Consider the following 23,796-nt stretch of genomic DNA (forward strand, 5'->3'; position numbering starts at 1 on the left):
CACCCGAGAACGCCCGCTCCCTCGCTAACCCTCGTGCCTCACGCGCGACAGGAAAGAGTGCGCTTGCGGCCCGCCTTCCTCTCTCGCACACGCGATATTGAGCCGCGTTCGCCAGCTCACCCTCGCACGGTTTCACTGGTACATACAGCATACGGCGCGCGGCGACGATTATATCGTTCTTGGACTTTCTAAGGAACCTCACGACGACGGCGACGGCAGCAATGCGCCTGCAGTTTTCACATAGTTGCTATCGCAATAAAAATTTTAAACCACTCAACAATGCATGCCGATGGTTTTAGATCAGTGTCCTCTCGTGCACCATCGATGTACATTGCATTCTACATCGAGCTGGTAGCAGATCCTCATTATGCCAGTGTTTTGAGATGCCTGGTGGCCGCCCAGGCGTTATTCCTGCTGCGTATCAGCAAATGTCCTGCGTCTTGCGTCGCGCAGCTATGCCACTGCGTATCCTTGGAACATCATCCGAGGAGTTCCAGCGCAGCGCTAAACCTTGCTACCTGTCAATGCTTCGCCCTTCGGGCTAATTGTTTGAAACTGCAGGTGCTTAGACGATGAGGACCTGGAGTGGACAAGGTGCAAAGCAGTGAGCCCCGTGAAATGGCGGTACGGAAACTATCCTGTATGTTGCCCGGACTACATATGCCCAGATATGAAAGGTAATCTCGGGAAAAGTCAAACGTGTTAGCTTATCTAGCGATGCCATAAAGTAACATAGTAAACGTAAAGAGTGCACAATCGCATAGGCGCCTGCGGCCGACTTTGGCGCTCAGCGCACCTAGCGGAATTGGCGAAACGCATCAGTCTCCAACCGAAACGCATCGCACACGCAGCCGAATCTCGGAGGCCGTAATTTCAGTTTCGGTTCGTAATCTTTTTTTGCGACCCATACCGGTGTTTAAATCGAGTTATTACATGCAGGCGCTTGTGCCGCTGTTTATATGTTGTGACGACGAGCGCGTAAAGGTGTTTCACTTCATGTTAGTTTCATTTAAATTCATATTTGCTGTTTGAAGCTGTAACTTAGCGCAACAATCATGCCAATTGTTGAGGAAGTATAACTTTATCGCTTATGATATTGTACGTTTAGTAACTCACGCCAAAATGTGTATCGTAAATAAATGTGCCATGTTCCTTGAACATAAATGAACTTGCTGCACACCCCAGAACACGAAAATAGCAGACAATTTATTACAGCAAGATTGTAGGAGGCAGATACATGAAAACGGGAAGAAACAGCGAAATGCAAGTAAGGCGGGTGTCACACGGCGCACTTTTAAACGCGATCAAGCCCTATCCTATTTCAATTTCTCGGTGGCGATTGGTTCTTTTGCGCAAGCTGCGCGATGGAGCCAATAGCAGTCGAGAATTTCGATCCGGATCGGACTCGATCGCGATCGAAGGTTGTCGTGTGACACCGGTATAATGGAGAATAGTCGGAAATAAATGACGTGATGGCAATAAGTTTGCTCAAGCAAAACACATAGAAGACGTGTTGCAACAATCCAGATAATAACAAAAAATGCACATACACGCCAGCAATTATTTTCCTCAAAATGGGATTGTTCTTGAAGGAAAAAGAAATATGACGTTTCTTCTTGTACTTCTGCGAAGGAGTGTGAATTATGGTAGCAAAATTATGAGAATGGTTGCATGCCGAAATAAAATCACTGCAAAAATAATTGAGCACGCAAGAAAATCCTCATCTTGAATGTGTAAGCCAGTGTGTCCGTCATGAAACAGCTGCAATTAAGTACTTTGTGTTGGGGGTCTTCACCTGATGTCTTTGAAGCCTTGCAATCGTCTTCTGATACTTGGAATTTTGCCCTTGAGTATGCATAATGTCCTTTGGCTATACAGTGTATTTTGAGGAAATGGTGGATATTCCTGCAACACGTAGAATGACAGGCAGAAGGTAAGCAATACCGGAAGGTTCAAAGCTATTGAATGTAGACGCTATGTTCCTTCGTATAAGCAACACTGGAACCTGCAAAGCTTTATAATTGAGATGCTGCGTTCCTTCATGTAACGCGTATTTTTTTGGTTAAGGAAGCAATAAATGCTAAGAAACAAGGAACTTTCAACGGTAACGACTCCATAGACTATTAAAACATGAAAACACGCATGTCCAGCCGAATGAAGAACAGCTAACAACCCTCGAGCGCATATAGCCTGCTACAGAGGTTGAGAGAGAGCGCATTATTGCTCTAGTGCAAATATTGCGCGTGTACCGCTTTAGAAATAGCTACATTACTTTTGCAAAACTAAAGCACCGTGCTTTTTCAGCAGTCGCTGCCCGTAACATAAAGCTCTCTACCCCGAATGGCATGCGTTCATAGGCCGCATTTCTTAACGAACCATTTTATTTTATTCGTCATTCTATCGAACGTGCCTCGCAGCTCGGACGCTGCCGCATCGCTGTTATCGCTAGCATCACCGCTCGTTGCTGCGCATAAAAAAGAAAGAATGTGAAATGAGAGTCAGCGTAGTCAATGAGCAGCAGCTGTTCGTGGCTGCAAGGCCGCCGTCACTCGTTCATGCGGCCAACGGTGACGTAACGCAATGCGCAGATAATAAGCCGTTAACAACGCGCAAAAGAACTTGCTGTGGCCTTACCATGAAACGGCGGCGAAGCAGACGCTGGCAGAAGAACCCAACAACGATGTTCAGGTCCATTTTGCAGAAAGAGTCCGGTGGTGTGGTTTTACTAGGCTTCGCAGGGTGTCGGGTCGTGCCCAGTGGTCGGGCTGCCTGTCAAGCTGCTAGCCGCAGCCGCAGCCACAGCCGCAGCCACAGCCGCATTTTTCTTCATGTGCTCTGCCACCCAGCGGAATCGGCGCACTCCATAGCTCGGCCGCGAAACGGCTCGAGTGTCCGGTCTTGTCGTTTACTATGTTACTCTATGGCGATGTCTCGTAGCAGAGTTGTATACACATATGCTTCGCTTTTAAGGCAACATGGTGTCTTGTTCGAAATGAGGCTACTCGCCCAGGGGCTGCTGTGATTCGGATAGCTGTAAATGAAAGCAATCAAATATTTCCTGCTTTGGAGACGTTTACAGCGCCGTAAAGTGGTAAACGGAAGACCTAACTGATAATAAACCAATCTAACCGAAACACTTCTATCTATCAATAGAAAGTATTTTCTGATAGGACGCATTAGGTTGCCAGGTTTGCATTAAGAAACTCCGTGTGCCTTCGCGCAGTAATCACTAATCGAACAACTGCTAGTTCGTTTTCGAAGCTCAGGAATGTGCTATGTCAAGCGGCAACCAATATACACGTAACACGCACACCCTTTCACGCTGTCGCGTCGCGGCGTCGAGTGACCACATAAACGCAACATGGTGAAAATAAATCAAGGTATCGTCAAATTCAAGTTATTATACAGGTAAATACAACTGTGCTCCCGTAAAGAAATCGCAAACGTATCCCCTGGCCAATATTCTAACCAAGGTTTGCTACACCTTGCTTTATTATGCTGCATTCGTCAGTGCAAAACCGTTCCAGGGTGCTATTCTCGACACGCATGGCGGCTGCACGGCCGGCATTATCCGCCATGTTTACTCTCTGATTGGCTGTCGAGAGGTCAGGTGCTTTGAAATTTGTGCCGGGAAGCGGAAGTTTTGCAAAATGCAATTTTGCGTTTTCATCAAGATGACGAAACGTGACGTGGAGCTGCAGAGTTTATGGACCAACAGATTTTTTTGGTTTTTGGCAGCTATATTGCGGCGTTAGCGCTTCAAAAAGTATGTGAGCTGCAGCATACAGAAGCCAGTGCAATGCATCTTCAATTTCGCGAATATGTAGTGGCAATCCAAGATATGCGCCACGCCAGCTTGTTGATTGGCTGAAGGAATATACCGTGAGGAGCGTCACAGGAAGGGCTGTTTCGTAAACGTCATTTTGACAATGTGCGACGTTGCGCTGGGCCGCCATTGCTGAGATTTTCCGCCATAATTTGTGGTGCGACGAGCCGCGCGAATTATGCTAATGAGCAGCCATATGTAATGACAGCCGAGACGAATGCGTATCGCCACATTTTTCCCGTCGTTTGGCGCCATGGAAATATTTTGTTCATAACGCGTGCTCATAGTATTTCTGGGACTTGATTTCCCCTAGACCCAGAAATACAAAACATCATATTGCGAAAATTGCCATAGCACACTAGACGTACATCACTTGCTCTGGCCGTGTGGTCGGACCCACGCAAACAAGGATCAAGACTCCGCCAGGCTACAAGACGCATTACGCAGCACGGACCTGGCGGAGCAGCTCTGGGCCGTCCAGCGAGCCCACGATGCGGCCAGGGAGTTCCAACTCCCGGTCCCAACGTGGGAGTAGCCCGCTCTATGGGACCTTGCGCCCCGTAGCTCGCAGGACCTTTTTATAAAGTTACTCCATCCATCCATCCATCCATAGTATTCGCATCGCTCTCGGGTGGTGTTGGCATTTGTGTTTGGGGTCATCTTTTTTTTAAAGAACGCATTTATATGAAATAATATTGGTTGAACATAGCACACTTTCTGCAACGTTGTTCACTTTTCGCTGCTGCGTTATTATTGTAAGCAAGATCAGTGTCTTTTCGCACAATCAAAAGTTATGACAATGGCGTCTTTTTAATTTATAAAAAGGAATGCACGCAAGGCGGCGCCTTCAAGTTACCTGCCGCGGTGCGAGTAACCAGCGAAGGGAAAAAGAGACGGCAGAGCCGGCGCTTGCGTCGCGCTAGTGGATATCTCTGGTGCGCAACTCTATCGGTGATATGCGGCAGTTTCTCAGCCAGCCGAGTCGGGCTGAGTCCCTTGCATTTCACGAGATAGCGATAACATGGCCTAGAACGTGCGCGTATCACCACTGGTAGGTCGCGTACACCAAGAACAAAAGGAGGAAATGGGGTATTGAGTTTACTCCCTTAGGGGTTGAAGTGATCTGCTACAACCATTTCTCCCTTTAGGCGGTAAGTGCGAGGGGATGAACTGTTACTCCCCATGCCGTTACTCCAACGAGGACTAACAGTTGCTCTTTTTCGACGCTGCTCAAGGGAGTAACGGTTACTTCAGATGCTCCGTAAAGAGGGAATTAATGAAATTAGGCATTTATACCCTGATAAAAAAATCTACTGAGCTGAAAGAAATAAAAATAAAACGCGCCCAAAAGTAGGATTTGAATTCACGTCCACTCGCTAACAAGTCAATTGCTCTAATTACTGCGTCAGGGCAGATTTTTTTTCTTTCTTTCATGGTATTTATTATAGTTGCATTCAACCATTCAACCAGACGTTCACCAGTTCTGCATAGTCAGAGAATGAAGGGCACAATGAAAGTCACACACAGAAAAGGTAGCGTTCATACTGTGAGTAGAAACGTTCGTGTCACTTTAGAAGGGTGGCAAGGATAAGCACCTCAACAAAATAGGGTACCAGTCCGGTTGTACACCGAGTCCATCATAAACCTGCTTTAGGTGTAGTGTCATTTGGATGAAATTTGAACTTGTAGGTACAACCGTTTCGGCGTTGCGGTCCATCATTCGCGTTTTCCACAAACTGTGCATTCCCACTACAAAAAACATATCGAAAGGCGCACTATTATCACAGGTTGGTAGCAGGTATCGCACAGTATGAGCGTTAATCTCAAAGTCTTTCTTTAAAGTCCGTTGGAGGACATCCCAAAATAGGATGGCGTCGGTGCAGCTAATAAAACAATGTTCAATTGTCTCTGGTACATCCCAAAGGCGACAGTTAACAGAAGAGACAAAGATACCCTTTTTTTGTAGCCATGTTTTAACCGGTATGGTTTCACTGTGAACTTTATAAAAGAATGTTTTGCAGCAAGGGGATAAATACATTTTGCGAACTCGCTTTAGCACATCGTGGCCTGGCAATTTAATGTATATTGATCGGTAAAGTGGAGGCGGAAATAGCATGGATAGTAAGTCTTTGTACAACGTTTTGCGCGACACAGAATACAAGTATTCAGTGGAAAACCGAACTGTCAGGAAACGAACCGCCAAGTAAACTTCTTGCATGAACCCCCACAATCATAAGCGCGAAGAAAAACTTGAAGAAACAACTAAATCAGGTAACACATTAACAAGTGTGACTTGCATGTATGAACGAATTACAGGATGGGAAGTATCGCGAAAATAGAAGAAACGAGACACTATTTGCCGCACATAAAGATGTACTAAGCCCAGCCCACCTTCACTAACAGGCCTAAAGATATTATCGCGCCTCATGGGCTCAACAGTTGAAGACCATACGAAGGTTGCAAAGATACGGTGAAAGCGTTGGATGTATAGCCTAGCACAATGGATAACTTGCAATACATAGAAAATTTTTGTTGCCAAGAACTGCGTCAGGGCAGATCGGTTGACGGGACAGGGATTGAGACAGGTTAAGCATCGGAGCGCAGGTGCGGCAGTATAAAGGCGCCTCGGCATTTCTGTATGCTGTGCGGTGAGAGTGTAACGTTGAGTGTTCTTGCAACCATAAGCGAGTGCGAAAAGAAATCTGCCCGAGTATTCTTAGGGTGACTTAAACTGAGTCACTACGCCATGTAAACGTTTAGCGAGCTCAAACGGAGCACCTAAGACGACAGAGAAGGACAATTTCTCTTTCGCTTAGTGCGTCCCGTTTGAGCTAGACATCGCTTCATTAAAGTTCGTAATCTCGTTTTAACACAGGGAACTTAGCTACTATTCACCAGCAAAATCTGGCAGTCCATCAATGATTGCGCGTTTAATGTGTATCGCTCACCTTTGGTGTGCACACGAAGGGCATGGCTCTTCACATTCCAGCTTTTAAATTTCACACAATTTTCTCACGAAGAGGCAAAGTGCTGCGTTTCATGTGGTTTAATAGACAGTGTAGGAACTTCGAACTATTCACGATTTATAGACAACACCGTTTTTGCTGCATCCCTCCACGACACGAACGAATGTAGCGAGCACATGGGGAGTAACAGTTGCCGTTCCTCCTCCCGTTTCTCTCTTTCCGACCATGAACTAAACAATTACTCTCCAAATTTGCACGCGGCACGCACATTTATGTAGTTACTCCCTTGAGCGACGAAAGCGCCCTTTTTAGGACTAACTGCCCAGTTACTCCCGTTTTACCCGGGATTTTTCTTTGAGTGTATGTTGTCTCAAGGAAAAAAAAACAAGTGCGTTGGCGCCAACATACGATGACTCATTCCATTTCCCGGGGACACGCATCCTAGCCCATGGAGCAGACGACGGCTTGTATGAAGAAGACGACGGAAGCGAGAAGCGTTTTCAACGGAATAATCATGCGCTTTGAGCTAGCTGCTTTATTTTTGCTGCGGAGGCAAACTGTTTTGCTTCACCGAGAACGTTACGTTCAGTGCCTTCATTTCAGTTTCTTAGGCAAAACGTCAAGTTGGCCTCACGTTACGAAAGCAAAATGGGGCAATCAGCGGTATTTTATTCGCGTCGCGTCTACGTCACGTATCGAAGAAAATGGCGGAATGCCTTCTCGGTAAAGCAAAAAAGTTTTCATCCGCAGTAAAAATAAAGCAGCTAGATCAAAGCGCATGATTATTCCGTCGAAAACGCTTCGCGCTTCCCTCGTCTGCTGCGTAGAAGCCTTCGTCTGCTTCATTAGCTAGGATGCGTGTCCCCGGGAAATGGAATGAGCCATCGTACGTTGGCGGCAGCGCGCTTGTTTACCGCCTTGGTATAACATACCCGACCTACAGTGGGGATGCGCGCACGTTCTAGGCCACGTTATCGCTATGTCCTGAAACGCAAGTGACTTAGCCTGAGTCGGCTGGCTGAGAAAGGCCGAATATCACCGGTAGCGTTGCGCTCCAGAGATATCCGCTTGAGCAACGCAAGCGCCGGCACTGCCATCTCTTGTTCACTTCGCTGGTTACTCGCACCGCGGGAGGAAAGCTCAACGCTCCGCCTTACGTACATTCCTTTTTATAAATAAAAAAAACGCCGTTGTCATAACTTTTGATTGTACGAAAAGGCATTAATCTCGATTACAATACAAACGCAGCAGTTAAAAGTGGACAACGTTGCAGAAACTTTTGTTCAACCAATATTATTTCGTATAAACGCGTTCTTTTAAAAAATGATGGCCCAGAACACAAATGCCACCACTACCCGAGAGCGATGCAAATACTATGAGCACGCGTTATGCAGCAAAGATTTTGATGGCGCCAAATGATGGGAAAAATGTCGCGATACGCATTCCTCTCGGCGGCCGTAGCATATGGCTGCTCATTAGAATAATTCTCGCGGCTCGTCACACCACCAATTATGGCGGAAAATATCTGCAATGACGGCGCAATGCAACGTCAGGCAACGTCAAATTGACGTTTACGAAAGGGCCCTTTCTGTGACGCTCCCCACAGCATATTCCTTTAGCTCATCAGCAAGCTGGTATTGCGTATATCTTGGATCGCCACCATATATTTGTGAAATTGCAGATGCATTGCACTGGCTTCTGTACGCTACCACTTCCTTTTTGAAGCGCTAACGTCGCAATATAGCTGGCAAGGACCAAAAGAATGTATTAGTCGATCAAATTTGCAGCTCCACGTCACGTTTCGTCATATTGATGAAAACTCAAAATTGCATTTTGCAAAAGTTCCCTTTCCCGGTACAAATTTCAAGGCACGTGAGCTCTCCACAGCCAATCAGAGATTCAACATGGCGGATAATGGCCGCCATACAGCCGTCATGCGTGTCGAGAATAGTGCCCAGGGGCCGAATCTTATAACGGTTCGGAATACGAACCATCCGCTTCGCCGCTCATGTCACTAAATGTGCCACTCCCAAGCCGGTGGCGGAAGAAGGGGAGGACGCGACCAATAGAAGAGAGGGTGCCATTTATGACGTGCACGTCACTGTATGACGCGCTAATTGAGGAAATGCAAAAGCTTTCTGCTTGATAAATAAATATATAAAAAATAAATATTATACGGCAAGTTCTGAAGTATAAAGGTGTGGTGCTGGGCGTTGACGCAATGCAGAAGTAATTTATTAACATAATTATTTTTCATTCTGAGCCGACAGCCGGTATCGCGAGCGTAAATGAGTTGGCAGAGCGCAGCACTGTGTCGTCTGCTACCAGGAGGTCGCATGATGCACGCAACAGCAACACACTGTCAGAACTTCTTCAGTAGCCAGTGCGACAAAACCGTGAACTGGTTCTTAGGGGCACTGTTACCAGCCGACTATATAAATTTTCCTTCTTTCTTCGCCCTTCGTCATCGGCTCGGACATAACTTGCTCGCCGCCGCGCTGCCGCTGTCCCTGCGATCTGCACCACGGCGCGTCGCGCGAGAGAAGCAATGTAACTTGGAATCAAACATTACGATATACGGTCCCTGCATTGCCTGCGCGAAGTAAAATCGAAGAGCGTGGTGCTGAGGGTGCGCACTGTGCCGTGAAATTGAGGAACAAAGTGCGGCATTCCCGAATTAGAGAAAAACGGGCAGCCAAATAAGAGATCTTGACAATATCTTCCCGTGCTGACTGTATAGTTTTATCAGCCGAACGAAGGAAGCACTGAACCAGCCTAGGCTGAAGCCTTCTGATTGCTGAACGGCGATCTGCGAGCTATTGACGCTGGCGATAGCACTGGGAATTCGATCTCAAAATGCAAATATCTCCTTGGCATTGACTTTAAAGCGGAGGTCACGGGAAAGCTGACCCAGCCCTTCTACCGGCCAACGCAGTAATTACGGAGAGAAACTTCTTGGAGAACGTCGCCAGCGGTGATCTAGGCCATTCTGATGAGTGCTTCACCTCTGACCGACCTCTGGGAGTTGCATGGCGCTGGCGCTGAACCGCAGCGTCCAATTCCTTCCTCTGCGTGGAATGACCACTGGTACGCTAGCAACCGAGTCTCCTCCAGTTCGCAGCGTAGCCTGCAGAAGGCCTACTTAGAAAGCCGGCAGGTGTAGTGCAAAAATTATCCGTCATTTCTTCGAACGCATATCGCACTTCCCGCCGTGGTCGACGCCGAAAGAGCAACGCCAAGCAGACGAAAAAGGCAAGTAATAACCTCCAAAGCAACTAACGGACGCACCCGCGACGCCCGCGTTTCTCCGGGGTCGCGCGAACGGCGCGCGCAGCCAGGGTCGCAAGCCAACAGCCAAGCCACAGCAACGGAATCCAAAGCGGACTACCCCTTCGCCGGTTCCGCTCTTTGGCAAAGACGGGTTCGCTTTGGAAATGATTGACAGTTGCGTGACGTGATCATAATTTGCGGTGCCGCACCTCAGTCTCTGACGGCCTCTGACGCAAGCAAAATTTTGACGAATTAGATGAAGCCAAGCGAACGGGTTCCTTTCCGAACCGTTATGATTCGGCCCTAGAAATTCAGATCGAAGGGGGTGCACTGGTTGCTGCCATATTCTTGCGCAATCACGCTGTCCTCGGCGGAAGTCGCCGGTGATGCTTTCGCCCATAAGCGAAATTTTCTGGCTGGCCAAAAACCGGTGACGCCACAAGCGACAGTGACGGATCGCCCTGCTCGACGGAAAAACCGGTCGCTCGTCGCCGTCGCTCGAAAATCGCGTGCATGTGGTTGCGCCTTTATAGATCGAATGATAGGTGGGCATGTCGGTGCGCGCTCATACTACTAAATAAATCTGAAGCATGAAAATACTCAAGCAAATAAAAAGAACGAAGTTATTCAGTTTATTTAGTCAGTGCCTGTTGTTTCACGCTGCGGCTTCACAGTATGTGTGCGGCATGATATAAATGCTGGAATAAATGAATGAATGAATGAATGAATCAACGAAGGAACGAATAAATGAATGAATAAATACATAAATAAATGGAATACATCTGCTGGGACCGCAGCAGCAGAAGCATTTGAAGTCGTAATGAGCATCTGCATTCTAGGTGCTGCTTGTTTCAGCTCTTATATCGCAGCTTTCAAAGCCACTTAATACCCAACTACAACAGAACTATAACCAACTAGACACAGAATACCCAACTATATCAGAAAGCACGTGCAGTATGATTTGATGTATCGCATTACTAGTACTGTCGCACTTTACTGAATTTAAATAGCGATCACATGCCATTAAACTTCGTTTGCTTAAACTTGCAAGTCTATGTCAATTTCCTCAGAGCCGCAGCATGCGCGCTCATCGCGCATGCTGTAGGCTTTTCCGCAGCCCATAGTGACTAAGCGGAGGCGTGACTGCCATGTGTGGCAACGTGAGACCAATTTTCATGCCAAATGCGCGAATAGGAAACTTTCACCAAAGGATTGACACGTAGTTTCGCATTTCGCTATATTAGCGAACACGTACGAAAAGCTTTTATGAACAGCGAAGCTCATAGGATGACCTACTGGAGTCAAATAAGTGGCCAGGAAGTTGCTGGCTAGTTCCTTACCGATTCACGCTTTTGTTACGCTATAATATTCCTTCACAGAATTTGGGCCACAATAATTTTTCTGCGATAACAGCAGTGTTCTTCACTTGCTTTTGTGCCTTTTTAATTCCTGATTACCTGTTAGATGTGAAGACGCGTACGTTATCTATAAGCACATTTATGAATTGCATTCAATAAAGCTCGACTGAATTCAAGTGATAGGGCGAATTTGAGCATTGTCCAAGTGCTCTTGGAGACAAGGAACCGCTATACGATTATGTTAAAAATCACAAAAAGAATCTGAAGGGGAAACACTCTGTAAAAACAATCGAAGATGATTTTACAAAACTAGTGAAAGACTATAAATGTTACACTATGCTACCATGCAATGTAGTGCGTTGCTTTCGGGCTTCCACAATTTTCTAATGTGTTTTAAAAGCTTGACCCAAGATCGCGATAGGGCGCGTATCCCACGAGGGAGCGGGTGCGTGACGCGCGCAGGTAAAATCGTTCTGCGATAGGCATGCGAAACAGCTTTTGATTAATAAGAGTTGTTTGTCAATGCGGGACTGCTTTCGTGAATATTTTTCACTTCTGCGACCGGCTTGCAACTCTTCTTACGAACAGCAGTATGTTTGAGAAAAATTTTGATTAAAGAAAGCAAACGCTGCTCTGAGTTTTCAAAAAAAGTATGACTTCGGTTTTGCTGGAAAAGTATGACTCACAGCCACTAAGAATTTGTGAATTTGTACCAATTTGCCAATACTAGTAATAATTTGCCAATGCCAATACTAGAATTGTGAATTTGTACCAATTTGCAGTAATATCTGTTGATTATGATACAATGCTGAACAATTTTACTGTGAAAATACCACTGTAAAACAAAATAAAAAGGAGCACATGAAGTCCTTTATTCAACCTGTATTTCGCATCTAAGCAAATCGGTTGACAGAGAAAACTTCTGGTCGAGCTCGCAACACGCTAATCCTCAAACAAAGCGTGTTTATTTATTTTGGTGCCTTTTTTATTTCCAGTTGACAAATTGCCTGAGCCGAAGACATTTACAACAGATTATAAATTAGGTAAGCTTCGAACATGGTTCAGCCGTCTGTCCTTTCAAGGCTGAACATGGTTGTGGAATGAAAATTTCGTGTACATGAAGGGTTTGAGCAAAGAGAGCCCTAATTGATAAAATAAATATACTGACGAGGTGTTGTGGTCATTAAGAGTGCAGCAACGTGCCCAGAGGAAAAAACAGCGATTCTTTATGGCTCTGAATACTCTCCTTGATCTTTCGAAACTTCAAGGGGTGACGTTGAAGAAGTTCTTGGTATGCGCGTCGATTGTAAACATTGTAGTAGCTCCAGGACTCGCTTTACTAAAATACCTTGTTGGGCTATTTGGTTCATGTTCGATAGTAGAACTCACACAGATCCTACGTTGCCTAAAAATATGTATATAGACGCATATATTGGTGGGGAGCGTTGAATAAGCTTAGAAAGCAGTTTGCGCTTTATGTTAGAAACTATTGGGATTTAGTGTTGGTGTGTTCCTTCGAGAAATTCTTCCCTGCGCCTTGATTTGCACTGTTCAAATTAAAAATAAGAAATCGCTCACCCTGTTTGGATCGCATACTGGCAAACAGCTAGTAAGATTGGCTATCGCAAAAGTCTATGTTGCTGTGATTTCCGTTCTGCGACAGTTAGTGCTGTAACGTCTGCCTTAGCATATCAGAAGTGGGAGGAAGAAGACGCCGGAGTGTGCGGACGAATTCAATTGGGCTCTTGTTTCTACCAGTCTTCTCGTGGCGATTTTTCACGATTTCACGGGAATATTTGTGCACGACGGCTTCGTGAAGCTGCGCACAGACTCTGTGGACACTTTCCTGGACACTGTGAGTGTTTATCTCTACCTTATACAGCGGTTTTACCATCGTCGCTTGGCCGCCGCCTCGCTGGCCCTAAGGAGTGGAGCCTCTGATCCGACGTGGCGAGCGCACGCTAGCGCGGCGCCGCTTCTGGCGCGTTGCTCTGTCTTCCACGTCGTCGCCGCCGCCGCTTGGGCTGCAGTTTTTCTGCACAGACATGGAACACCAAGTGGCCGGGGAGGACATTGCCGTGGAGGAAATCACCCCGGATCAACGGTGGCAGACTGCCGCGTCTCGCCCCGCCGCAGCCGAACGTGAGTGCGTTAACCCTACTCCTCCATATGGCGTGTTGAAACGTGGAGGAACTGAAACTCGCGGCCGTGAAAACGCTAGAAACGCCATCAACCGCGCGAGCAGAATGCCGCCATTGCCAAAAGATGACATCCGTATTATTATAAGGCCTCGTGGGGGACTTAACCGGTTGGCCCTGCCGTGGTTGCCGACACCATTTCCGCCTCGGCCGGCCTCGGCCCGGCACAACAACACTCGGACACGCTATGCCCCAACAACAAAGAGAATATCTTCGTAGCAAGCACTCGCTCAGAGAAAATACTAACGGCTACGTGCGAGTAAAGCAAATTTGCATCCAAGGCATTGCCCACGAGATCAGCGCCTGCGAAGCGGCACCACAGTCCACTTGCAAGGCAGTCATCCGCGGGGTCCCTGTGCAAGACGGGCCGACGGACATCGACTCGAAAATCGTCAATGAGAAAAATCCACTAGCATTGGTCGCCAAGCGCATAGGCACCACCACCGCAGTAATCCTGGCATTCGACGGCCATCAAGGGCCCACTTTCATGCGCTACGGATCGGTTCTCATGCCTTGCACGCTATACCGCAGGCAGGTCGACATATGTTGCGACTGCGGTCGGCTCGGCCACCGTGCGGACGTGTGCCCAAACACTGGGGACGTTGTCTGCCGAGGCTGTGGTGCCTCAAACCCCACTCGGGAGCACCACTGTGCACCCAAATGTAAGCTATGCTGTGGTCCCCTTCTCACCGCCGACAAAGCGTGCAAGGGACGCTACCACATTCCATACGTGGGGCGACGACAGCGATCGGGGAGAGCACACTCGACGAGGAACGGCGACGACTGTACTACAATGCCCAAGTCCGCCATCGCTACCATCGAAGACGACTACGCGCACCTCCCTGGAGGTGCCCGGGCCGCTGAGAACAACCGATCCCAGTCCAGACCCAGGGGCCGATCCTGGAGCCACTCCAGGCGGGCATCGACATCCCGTAGCCGACCCCGGGCCCGCTTCCGTAGTGCGCCGCGCGGCGCATCTCAGGACTACTCCGTTTCTCGCTCCAAGTCTAGGCTCGAGTCCCGTTCCGGCTCCCGTTCCGGATCCCGCTTCTGGCCCTCCTGTCAACGATTTTCAAGCTCGCCGGCATCACTAACGATCAAGAAGACACCAGGCACCCTCACCTGGACGGACGTCGTCCGGGGAAGAAGAAGCTACACCACATCACAGGTAGGCTAGGGCTCACTCCCAGCGCACGTTATAGACATTAACACATCCGAGATAGCGTTACTCAAACGCGAAAACGCCGATATGAAAGATGCAATCTACAGGCTTACGGCCGCGATTGCCGAACTACAAAACGACAGGAGCGCACGCGCATCCATTATGCCCGCCGCCGAGAACGCCGCCAAGGCAGTAGCCCCGTCACCACCACCGCAACCTGTTAGCACTGGCAGCGCCTACGGCGAGAGCGCACGCAAGAAACGCGCCGTTGCTCGCGCCCTACAAGAACTGAAACCCGAGTTAAAAGATATTAAAAGTACGCTGTCGGCAATTAAAGCGAGCCTCCGCTTTCTCGGAGAGAATATGGCCCGCGCACAGTCCACCCTCACGGCCGACGATAATCGTTTGGGGACAGTCGAACATTATCTCGAAAACGTTGTAGCCCCCACCATTCCCGCTGGTAAGCTGGTCTCGCCACAACACCCCACGGCCAATCCACCCGCGCACTCGGCCTCCTTCCAACCGTCAGGCGCCCGGGCCGACCCCCACAAACAGCAACATGGCCAGGCGAGATGAAGCGTTCCGCATCTGGCAGTGGAACTGCAGGAGCTTTACTGCGCTTAAAGCCTCCTTGCAGCAATACCTACGCAGCCACGACGCCAAGCCCCACGTGATCCTACTGCAAGAAACTCTAACACACACCGCCACGTTCACCGGTTACCAGTGATTACCAGGCCTCGCAGGAGGACGTAGTACCACCCACCACGCTGGTCTTTAAAAAGATCACCTGCCTCGCGCATGACCTCGGCACGTCCGTGGTGGACAACGTCATGATGGAGATTGTCCCAAGCGACGTGTCCCGACAAAGTGTGTACATCCTCAGCGTGTACAGCAGCTCCAGACTAAAGAGTCAACGTCTCCGACGCCAATTCCAGAGAGCCATTCGTCTTGCAGGCTCAAACCCGCTCGCGATAGCTGGCGACTTTAACGCTGCGCATCGCACCTGGGGTTACATATATGACACCCCCAAAAGCACCGCGCTGTGGCACCATGCGAACAAGCTGGATATCACCCTAGTGACAGGCAAGATGTTCCCTATCCGCATCGGCATGTCCACGCACAGAGACACCACCCCGGATCTCTGCTTCGTGAAGAAAACAGCCGATGCCCGCTGGTCCAATCTTGCGAAGGATCTTGGCAGCGACCATCTCATACTGGCCGTGCTTAACCAGCATCGTCAGGAAGCCCAAGTCGTACACATGGGCCGACTGGGACCTCTTTCGCAAGACTCGCGCCTCACGACTCCCTCCCTGCACTGCCCGAACCTCGAGACGTGGACGGTTTCAGCTCAAGGCCGACGTCAGTAAGGCCACGAAAACATTCAGCACGGATATGCCAACCGATAAGACGGACAGCCGCCTCGCCCACTTGCTCGAGGCCAAACAGTCTCTACTGACACGATGGAAGAGTCAGCGCCTCAACCACAGGCTCCGCAAATGCATTGCAGAACTGAACAAGACCATAATGGAACACTGAAGCACCCTATCCAACCAGCAATGGGACGACGTGTGTAACTCGGTTGACGGATAGGTCCGCAACGGGAAGACGTGGAACCTCCTCAAACACCTGCTCGACGACACCAACACCCGCACGATCCAGCGCCACTCGCTCACCAAAGTCCTTCACCAGGCCAAAGGCACCGCTTCGCCGGATGGCGCCTTCAAGGCCCTCCTGCATAAGCACTTGCCGATACCCACAGGCCCACCGACCCTACATCCCGATTACACAGGTACCGACAACAGCCTCCTCGAAGCCGAATTTTCCGTCGAAGAGGTACCGGGCTCTCCACGAACTAAACGGCCGTTTCGCACCGGGGCCCGATGGCATAACCAACAAGCTCCTGCGAAACTTAGACGACCCCTCGGTCGTGTACCTCACGGGCGCCATCAATGACGTGTGCGGGAGGAGCGAGTTACCTGACGCCTGGAAGCTCGCCCAGACGATCTTCATTCCGAAACCGGGCAAGCGCCTGGCGTCGATAACCTTCGCCCCATGTCACTCACGTGTGTGGGTAAGGTGGCTGAGCATGTCGTACTCAACAGAGTCGGCCGCTATCTCGAAGACAAGGACTGTTTCACACACCACACGATCGGCTTCCGACCCCGACTCTCGACGGAGGATACGATGCTTCTCCTGAAACACCAGATCATAGACGCCGAGGCCACATGGGGCACCCGCTCCATACTAGGCCTCGACCAGGAAAGGCGTTCGACAACATCGAACACTCGGCAATACTTAAGGCGATCTCGGACCTAGGCCTCGGGTGCCGGCTCTACGAGTTCGTCCGCTCCTTCATAACCCGTCGCAAGGCCGTGCTCCGTGCCGGAGACCTCACGTCGGAAGAAGTCGAGCTCGGACAGCGTGGCAACCCCCAGCGCTCCCTCCTCTCACCAACGCTGCTTAACCTAGTGATGATTGGGCTCTCCGAACGCTTCTGGAAGACACAAGGCCACAACCATACGATATACGCGGACCACATCACCATCTGGTGCTCCGAGGGGTCGGACGGCCTTGCCGAATCCGCTCTGCAGGATGCAGTCGAAGCCGCCGAGTCCTACCTCGACCACACGGGCCTCAAGTGCTCCTCCGCCAAATCGGAGCTGTTGTTGTACTGCCCAAAACGACAAGGCAAAAGGCCTAAGGGATGGAAACCACCGACTGAGCGCAACATCACCGTCCGCACCAGAGGCGGTCGCCTAATCCTCAGGGTCGACTCCATCCGAGTACTGGGAATGATTATCGAGACAGGCGGATCAAACATCCAAATGGTCCACAAGCTGACGACAAAGAGGGACAACGCAATACGACTCGTACGCAGAGTGGCCAGTCATCACCAGGGCCTCAAAGAAGACAATGTGCTGCGTCTCGTGCAGGCGTTCGTCCTATGTCACTTTACATACGTCGCAGCAATGCACAAGTGGAAACAATCGGAGCGTCACAAGCTCAATACACTCATCCGAAAGGTAGTGAAGCGGGCCTTTGGGCTCCCGATCACCACGCCGACGTATAGACTCCTCGAGCTCGGGGTGCACAATACGCTCGAAGAGGTCGCTGAGGCTCAGGAGAGAACGCAGATGATACGACTGACGATGACCAAGACCGGCCGTCACATCCTGCACGAGCTCGGCTACTTCCCACCGAACACCCAGGATCCACCGGAGTTCACGCCGGTTCTCCGCGAGCTCCGCGACCTTATCACGATTGCACCCATTCTGCGAAACAACATCCGGAACACAATCGAGGCAGGCGCCTAGCCCGGGCCACCGCATTAGAAAAAAGATAAACAAGATAGCGAACGACGTCGCTTTCGTGGACGCCGCCGCCTACCGATGCAACCGAGCCTTCGCCGCGGTAGCGGTCTCGTCCTCGCAACGGACTTTAAACGCCGCCACGGTACGCACACGTGACCACCAGGTGGCGGAGCAAGTGGCCATAGCCCTGGCAATGCTCGACAATAAGCGAAAGACAATATTCAGCGACTCGAGATCGGGAATCAAAGCGTTCGAGAGACGAATCGTCTCCGACCAGGCATTACGCGTCCTCCGCGGCGCTGATCCGAGCACCCTCGAACACCGTAATATTATCTGGTTACCCGCTCACCTAGGTCGGATCCCGGGCGCACCACCCAACCTCGACGAGGCAGCCCACGACGCTGCGCGCGCGCTTACCGACCGCACCGTCACCCCCGGGCAACCAGTCTCGAAGAGTTGGAGGCGAACAGGGACGCCCCAGTAACGCATAATGAAATCACCAAACTCATTTACTTGGGACGACGTCTCTTTCGGCCCTCGCACCCCAAACTGAACAGGCCGCAGGCGCTGACGCTACGCTTGTTACAGACACATACTTACCCAAACCCCGCCACCTTACACATCTACCCGGACGTCTACCCCGACGATGCGTGCCCCTCGTGCAGGGTCACGGCGACACTCGCGCACGTGCTTTGGGAGTGCCGAAACGCTCCGCCTGACTCTACCTCCGACAAGTGAGAGAAGACCAGACGAAGCCCGCTCCTACAAGAGCAGCAATGGGCCGTCCAGCAGGCTCGCGCAGCGGCCGCCAGGTACTCCTTGTCGGTCCCTGCGTGGGAGATGCCCACTGCGCACTGACGTGCGTCCTGCAGGACTTTTATTAAAGTTTTTTCTAATCCAATCCGTATCAGAAGTGCTACCATGTTGTCAAGAGCTGGCTCACCGTGCATAGTGCAAAGGCATACAGAAACAAATGCTATTACGTGCCTTTGGGCGTACTCTCTCATGCATAGAACTCAAGAACACAAAAATTCCAAAGGCTCTTCTAGAAAAGGAAAACTACATAGCTACTGGTAGCAGTGACGGGCTCTTAATGCGACATAAAGCATAATTGCGAAGCATGCTTCAAAGCAAGCTGCCATGTTGGTGGTTACCATTGCTGATTGTTGGCGAACACATTTTCTGGGCTCCACCGGGTATACTGTCGTATAGTCTCTCTGCCTCAAAAAGGCAAGTTCAAGAGCGTTTTCTAGATGACAGAAGGCGTAAAAGTTATTGATCTACATTGAGTGTCGCGAAATAGTAGGCCGGAAAACATGGGTATAGAGCTAACTGCCATAAATATAGGTATATTAGATCAGCAATCTTTCGACCAAAGTCCCGATTTGCATGGTCCACTTGGCTAAAAGGTGGACATTCTTTGCAGAGTGGACGTTGAACTGCCGTTTAACAGAGATCACTGAGGCACATCAAGGTGAACTTGGCAAGGAGACTTATTACAGATATCAAGGGTGAACCTTCCCGAAGCACAGCTATTTTCTCATCTGTGTTGAAAATTGCAGAAGAGAAAACGTCCTTTTTATTGAAAACAAACTGGAGAGCTACATTGAAATTAAGTTATGGATGCGTACGAAAAATCCGAGGGCACCTAAGCAGTTCTAATGAGTTGTAAATGCGAAAGTATTCATGTTCAATTAAACGCCGCTAAGGGGTCCTTCGATTTTTGCACTGGGAGAAATGTTCCATAGAGGTTAGTGTTGCCCGAGATACCAAATGGCAGTAGACTTTGGCACAAACGCCTCATGCCAATGACGGAGTCGCATCGCACACGGTGTCGCGTCGCGTATCTGCTTCGTCGAGGCGCGCTGGTGATGTGGCCTCGCGGCGAAGCCCTCTGACCTCGCGCAGCACCTGGAGCGCTAGCACTGCAGCATTTGTTCCGATTCGCCCGCCCTGCCCCGTCGACGCGCATTCTTGACGTGGCGTCACGGCCACTTGGAATTTAAGTGCCGTGTTGGTGCTACAGACGCCACCAGCTTTTTCGCTCAACAGGCCATTTGATGTTTTAGCATCAAAATAAGCGCGAGGTACCACCCTGATATAAGCTGGCTCGCTAGAATGTTTGGCGTAACGTAAAATATAGTGTGAAGAAGGGAAAACAACCTCTACTCAATGCTAAAAGTGCCAAGTGCACTGTTGATTCTGTTAATGTGCGATTTGCAGTACAGTATTTAGCATTTTAATCTAATGCACATAAAAGCTGGGTTTGTTAAGCACGTGTTCACTGTCTTCTTCAACTGAATCAGCATTTTTTTAAATACAGATGTTTGCATATTTAGAAGAAGATATTTCAGGAAGAATCTATCAACTTCAGATTCATGCGAGCTATGGACTTGCGACGTTAAGACAGCTAAAGTTAAAGTGTACGGGTACGTACTTGCATGTCCCTGAACACGTTTCTCGCCTGACTACCTCCCTATTAATTCGTAACGCGCTGACATGGCCTTCACAAAAAAAAGACGTCTACGGTGCAACAAGGGTGCTTAAATGTTTACGGAAATGCTTCTACCATAGCTTTAGGAAAGGCTAGAAATCTGGCAATAGAATGTGAGCTGCTATTTCTATGTGCGCCAAAATATCGGCATATATTCCGGAGCCAATTTGCCTGCCCATGTTTCAGCGTGTCTCAGAGTCAAAGCCAGTATATTGGCCTTTTTTTATTTTTGAGATGGGTAGAAGAAGTCGGATTTAAAAGGCCCATGGTTTCTGGCGCCATATGCACAAGACGGCACACATACGAGCGAACGCAACCGCGAGAAAGGCCGGTTTTAATAATTTACCTACGGAAACAAGAAATGAAATGGGCACCAATGTTCAGAGCCACACGGTGGGTCCCGGTGACCCATAAAAAGAGCTGGATTCCGCTAAACACACTGATTTTATACAGTAGAGCGCTTCAGGTTTGCTGCGCAATTTCATATGCCACGTATCTATTTTATCTGTGCCGTTTAGTTCTTCTGCTTTGATACGAATTCGTGTATTTGTCCTAGTAAAATACCACATATTATAGCACCGAATTTGCCCACGATCGCTTTTGCAATAGCAGAGGTTCGGGCTTGCGCTGTCGGTACTGAATTTCCCTAACTACAATTTCTACAACTTGAGGACAAAATGATGAAATGGTGCTAGTTATCAGAAAGATAAAGGCACCTTGAACTTGCGATACACTTTGCCATCAGACTACAAAATACGTATAGGCAGCTGAGACGCCTAATAGTGCAATAAATATATTTTTTTTATTTTTAAGATAAGAAAAGAATGCGTGGGTGCGTTCTCAAGTAACTTTAGCACTTTCATCGTGAGGCCTAAGGAAGACGATACTGTCAAGCACGACCTGCTCACTTTATTTGCCCCAATTTTCTCACACGCGAGACGATGCTCATTTTGGGCCACGGGCCACGTACTATTTGTGAGTGACATCTAGCATAGTACGCCTGCGTTCTACATTGGGCTGTAAGCCATCCATCCTAATGCGTTCACGTTACATAGAAGCTAGCAAACCGCTAAGCTTGCAGCTGCTCCCCACACTTCACGAGTGCGCAATTGCGTTCGCACGTAAGATAATCTTATGTATGAGATAATCTTGAAGAAAAAGAGATTTCTGATAGAAGGAACGTATTTGTGAGTAAACGCTTGTCGTTCCATTGTTGTATTCGAACAAGCAGATTGGGTGAGGGAAGAAACGCGAGTTAATGACATCTTAGTTAAAATCAAGAAAAACAAATGGGGGGGGGGCATGGGCAGGACATGTAATGAGGAGGGAAGATAACCGATGGTCATTAAGGGTTACGGACTGGATTCCAAGGAAACGGAAGCGTAGCAGGGGGCGGCAGACAGTTAGGTGGGCGGATAAGATTAAGAAGTTTGCAGGCAGAACATGGCCACAATTAGCACATGATGGGGGTAGTTGGAGAAGTATGGGAGAGGCATTTTCCCTGAAGTGGGCGCAACCAGGCTGATGATGATGACGCTCGTCGTTCGCCTGACCGAGAAAGCGTTCAACTATATTGAGAGCGCGCCTATAGAATGGACATTGCCTTGTTTGTTTTGTATTTTGTCGTATAAACGTTGTATCCTCTAGACATGTGTGACGACTGTTTAGTAAGCTTATTCAGGCTGGGCAAAGCATACATACGTCATTAGGATGCACGCGAACTGCAAAGGGCAGGTAAACATAAGAGGAAGAGTTACACACACATGAAGGACTTGCCGACACAGCACTGCTCATTGTTTGATTTTCTTACAGTTATAGCATATTCAATCAGGTACGAGGCAGTCCATACTTGCATTGACTTTACTTTGTGTGACGCCCACTTACCAAATTAAAGTGCAGGCGCGGTTAGTTAAATCAGATGTTTCGAGTATGATATACTTCGATTTGATGTACGTAAATTGCTTCTCACGCATCCCGGCAACTGCAGCCTATGCAACCGTAATCTTTCCCGGTTTACCGGGAAACGCTTGCGGCGAACGCTATGCACGAAGGCGAGCTTCCTGGCTCGTTTCTCTCTCTCTCTCTCTTGCTCCCCTTTACGGCGTCGCCACTGCCGCGGATGGTAGAAACGCCCCACCCCTCCTTTCCTGCAACCAAGAATCTCGTTCTCTGGTAGAAATGCGACGCGCGACGCGCTGTAATTGGGAGACACGTTTCTCTCATGGTAAATGTGGTGAACTCACAGTCAAAGGCGCTGACTCTATGCTCACTGCGCAAAGGGGCCCTTACTGCTACCGCTTAAAATATGAAAGGAAACACATTTGTGTCCGATCGCCGCGTTGCGGGCACTTAACTGAGTTACAGGGCTTCCGTTCATTACGTTTTCCTCATACAACTGCCTTGCAACCGCTGGTAACCAGTGAATCAGGGAGTGAGGCGTAAGCAAGCGAGTTAAGTACTGCAGATATGAGCACTGCTGCAGTAGGACGAAGATCCTTGAAAAACATGAATGACCAGTCTTCAAGTACGCGAGGCAGAAACTGACGCGGGCTTTCTTCGTGAACGTGCGTTGATTCGTGGTTCTTGCTGTATACTTTACGAAATGCAGCACAACGCCTTCCCTTGACCAAACACAACACTGATTTAATAATGCTTCCTGGTCACTCCTATCGTGATGAACTTCTCGGTAAATGCTAATCCTCTCTGCAATATTCTAGCAGCGTCTTGGAGCAATGGGATAGGCAAAAGATTGCAAAAAATGGACCCGGGGGTTTAAAAGCTCAATGACTAGTCATGTAAATCGTATTGTATGAAGCTTGTATGAAGAAGACTTTAGTTACTTACAGCTGCATAAACGAAATGGAGGGTACTGAGAAATCTTAAAATCAAAAGAAAAAGACATCGACAGGCAAATGCACAAATCTTGGCCTCTTGGAAATGAAACCTACGTAAGATACAAGAGACGACCAATATGACAACTGTGTAGAAGTTTTTCGAAGATGCTTTTCGAAAGAAGTGTAGGGGCTTCTTTAACTTGCACTTTCTGTAGCGTATTAACAGCATCCAGTGAAAGAACATTCGGTTATAATGCTTTATTAATAATAACAAGACAATATTATTCTCTAGACAATATCCCATGTAAAGTCCCACACCCTAATATCCGGCGCTGATGTAATCGACAGGGACGAAGAAACTGTGTGCTGAGCGTGTC

General features: G+C 48.9%; 1 protein-coding gene across 2 annotated transcripts in view; it reads left to right on the forward strand.

Moving 5' to 3' along the window:
- LOC142574256 (uncharacterized) overlaps positions 1-23,796 on the forward strand; it is a 157,047-nt gene that overhangs the window by 132,438 nt on the left and 813 nt on the right. For both annotated transcript variants that reach the window (XM_075683384.1, XM_075683385.1), the window contains 3 exons: positions 562-677; positions 12,416-12,463; positions 20,415-20,520. In XM_075683384.1, the coding sequence (XP_075539499.1) occupies positions 562-677; positions 12,416-12,463; positions 20,415-20,520 (270 nt within the window). The remainder of the gene's footprint in view (positions 1-561; positions 678-12,415; positions 12,464-20,414; positions 20,521-23,796) is intronic.

This window comes from Dermacentor variabilis, chromosome 3 (assembly GCF_050947875.1).
Source record: "Dermacentor variabilis isolate Ectoservices chromosome 3, ASM5094787v1, whole genome shotgun sequence".
Lineage (NCBI taxonomy): Eukaryota > Metazoa > Arthropoda > Arachnida > Ixodida > Ixodidae > Dermacentor > Dermacentor variabilis.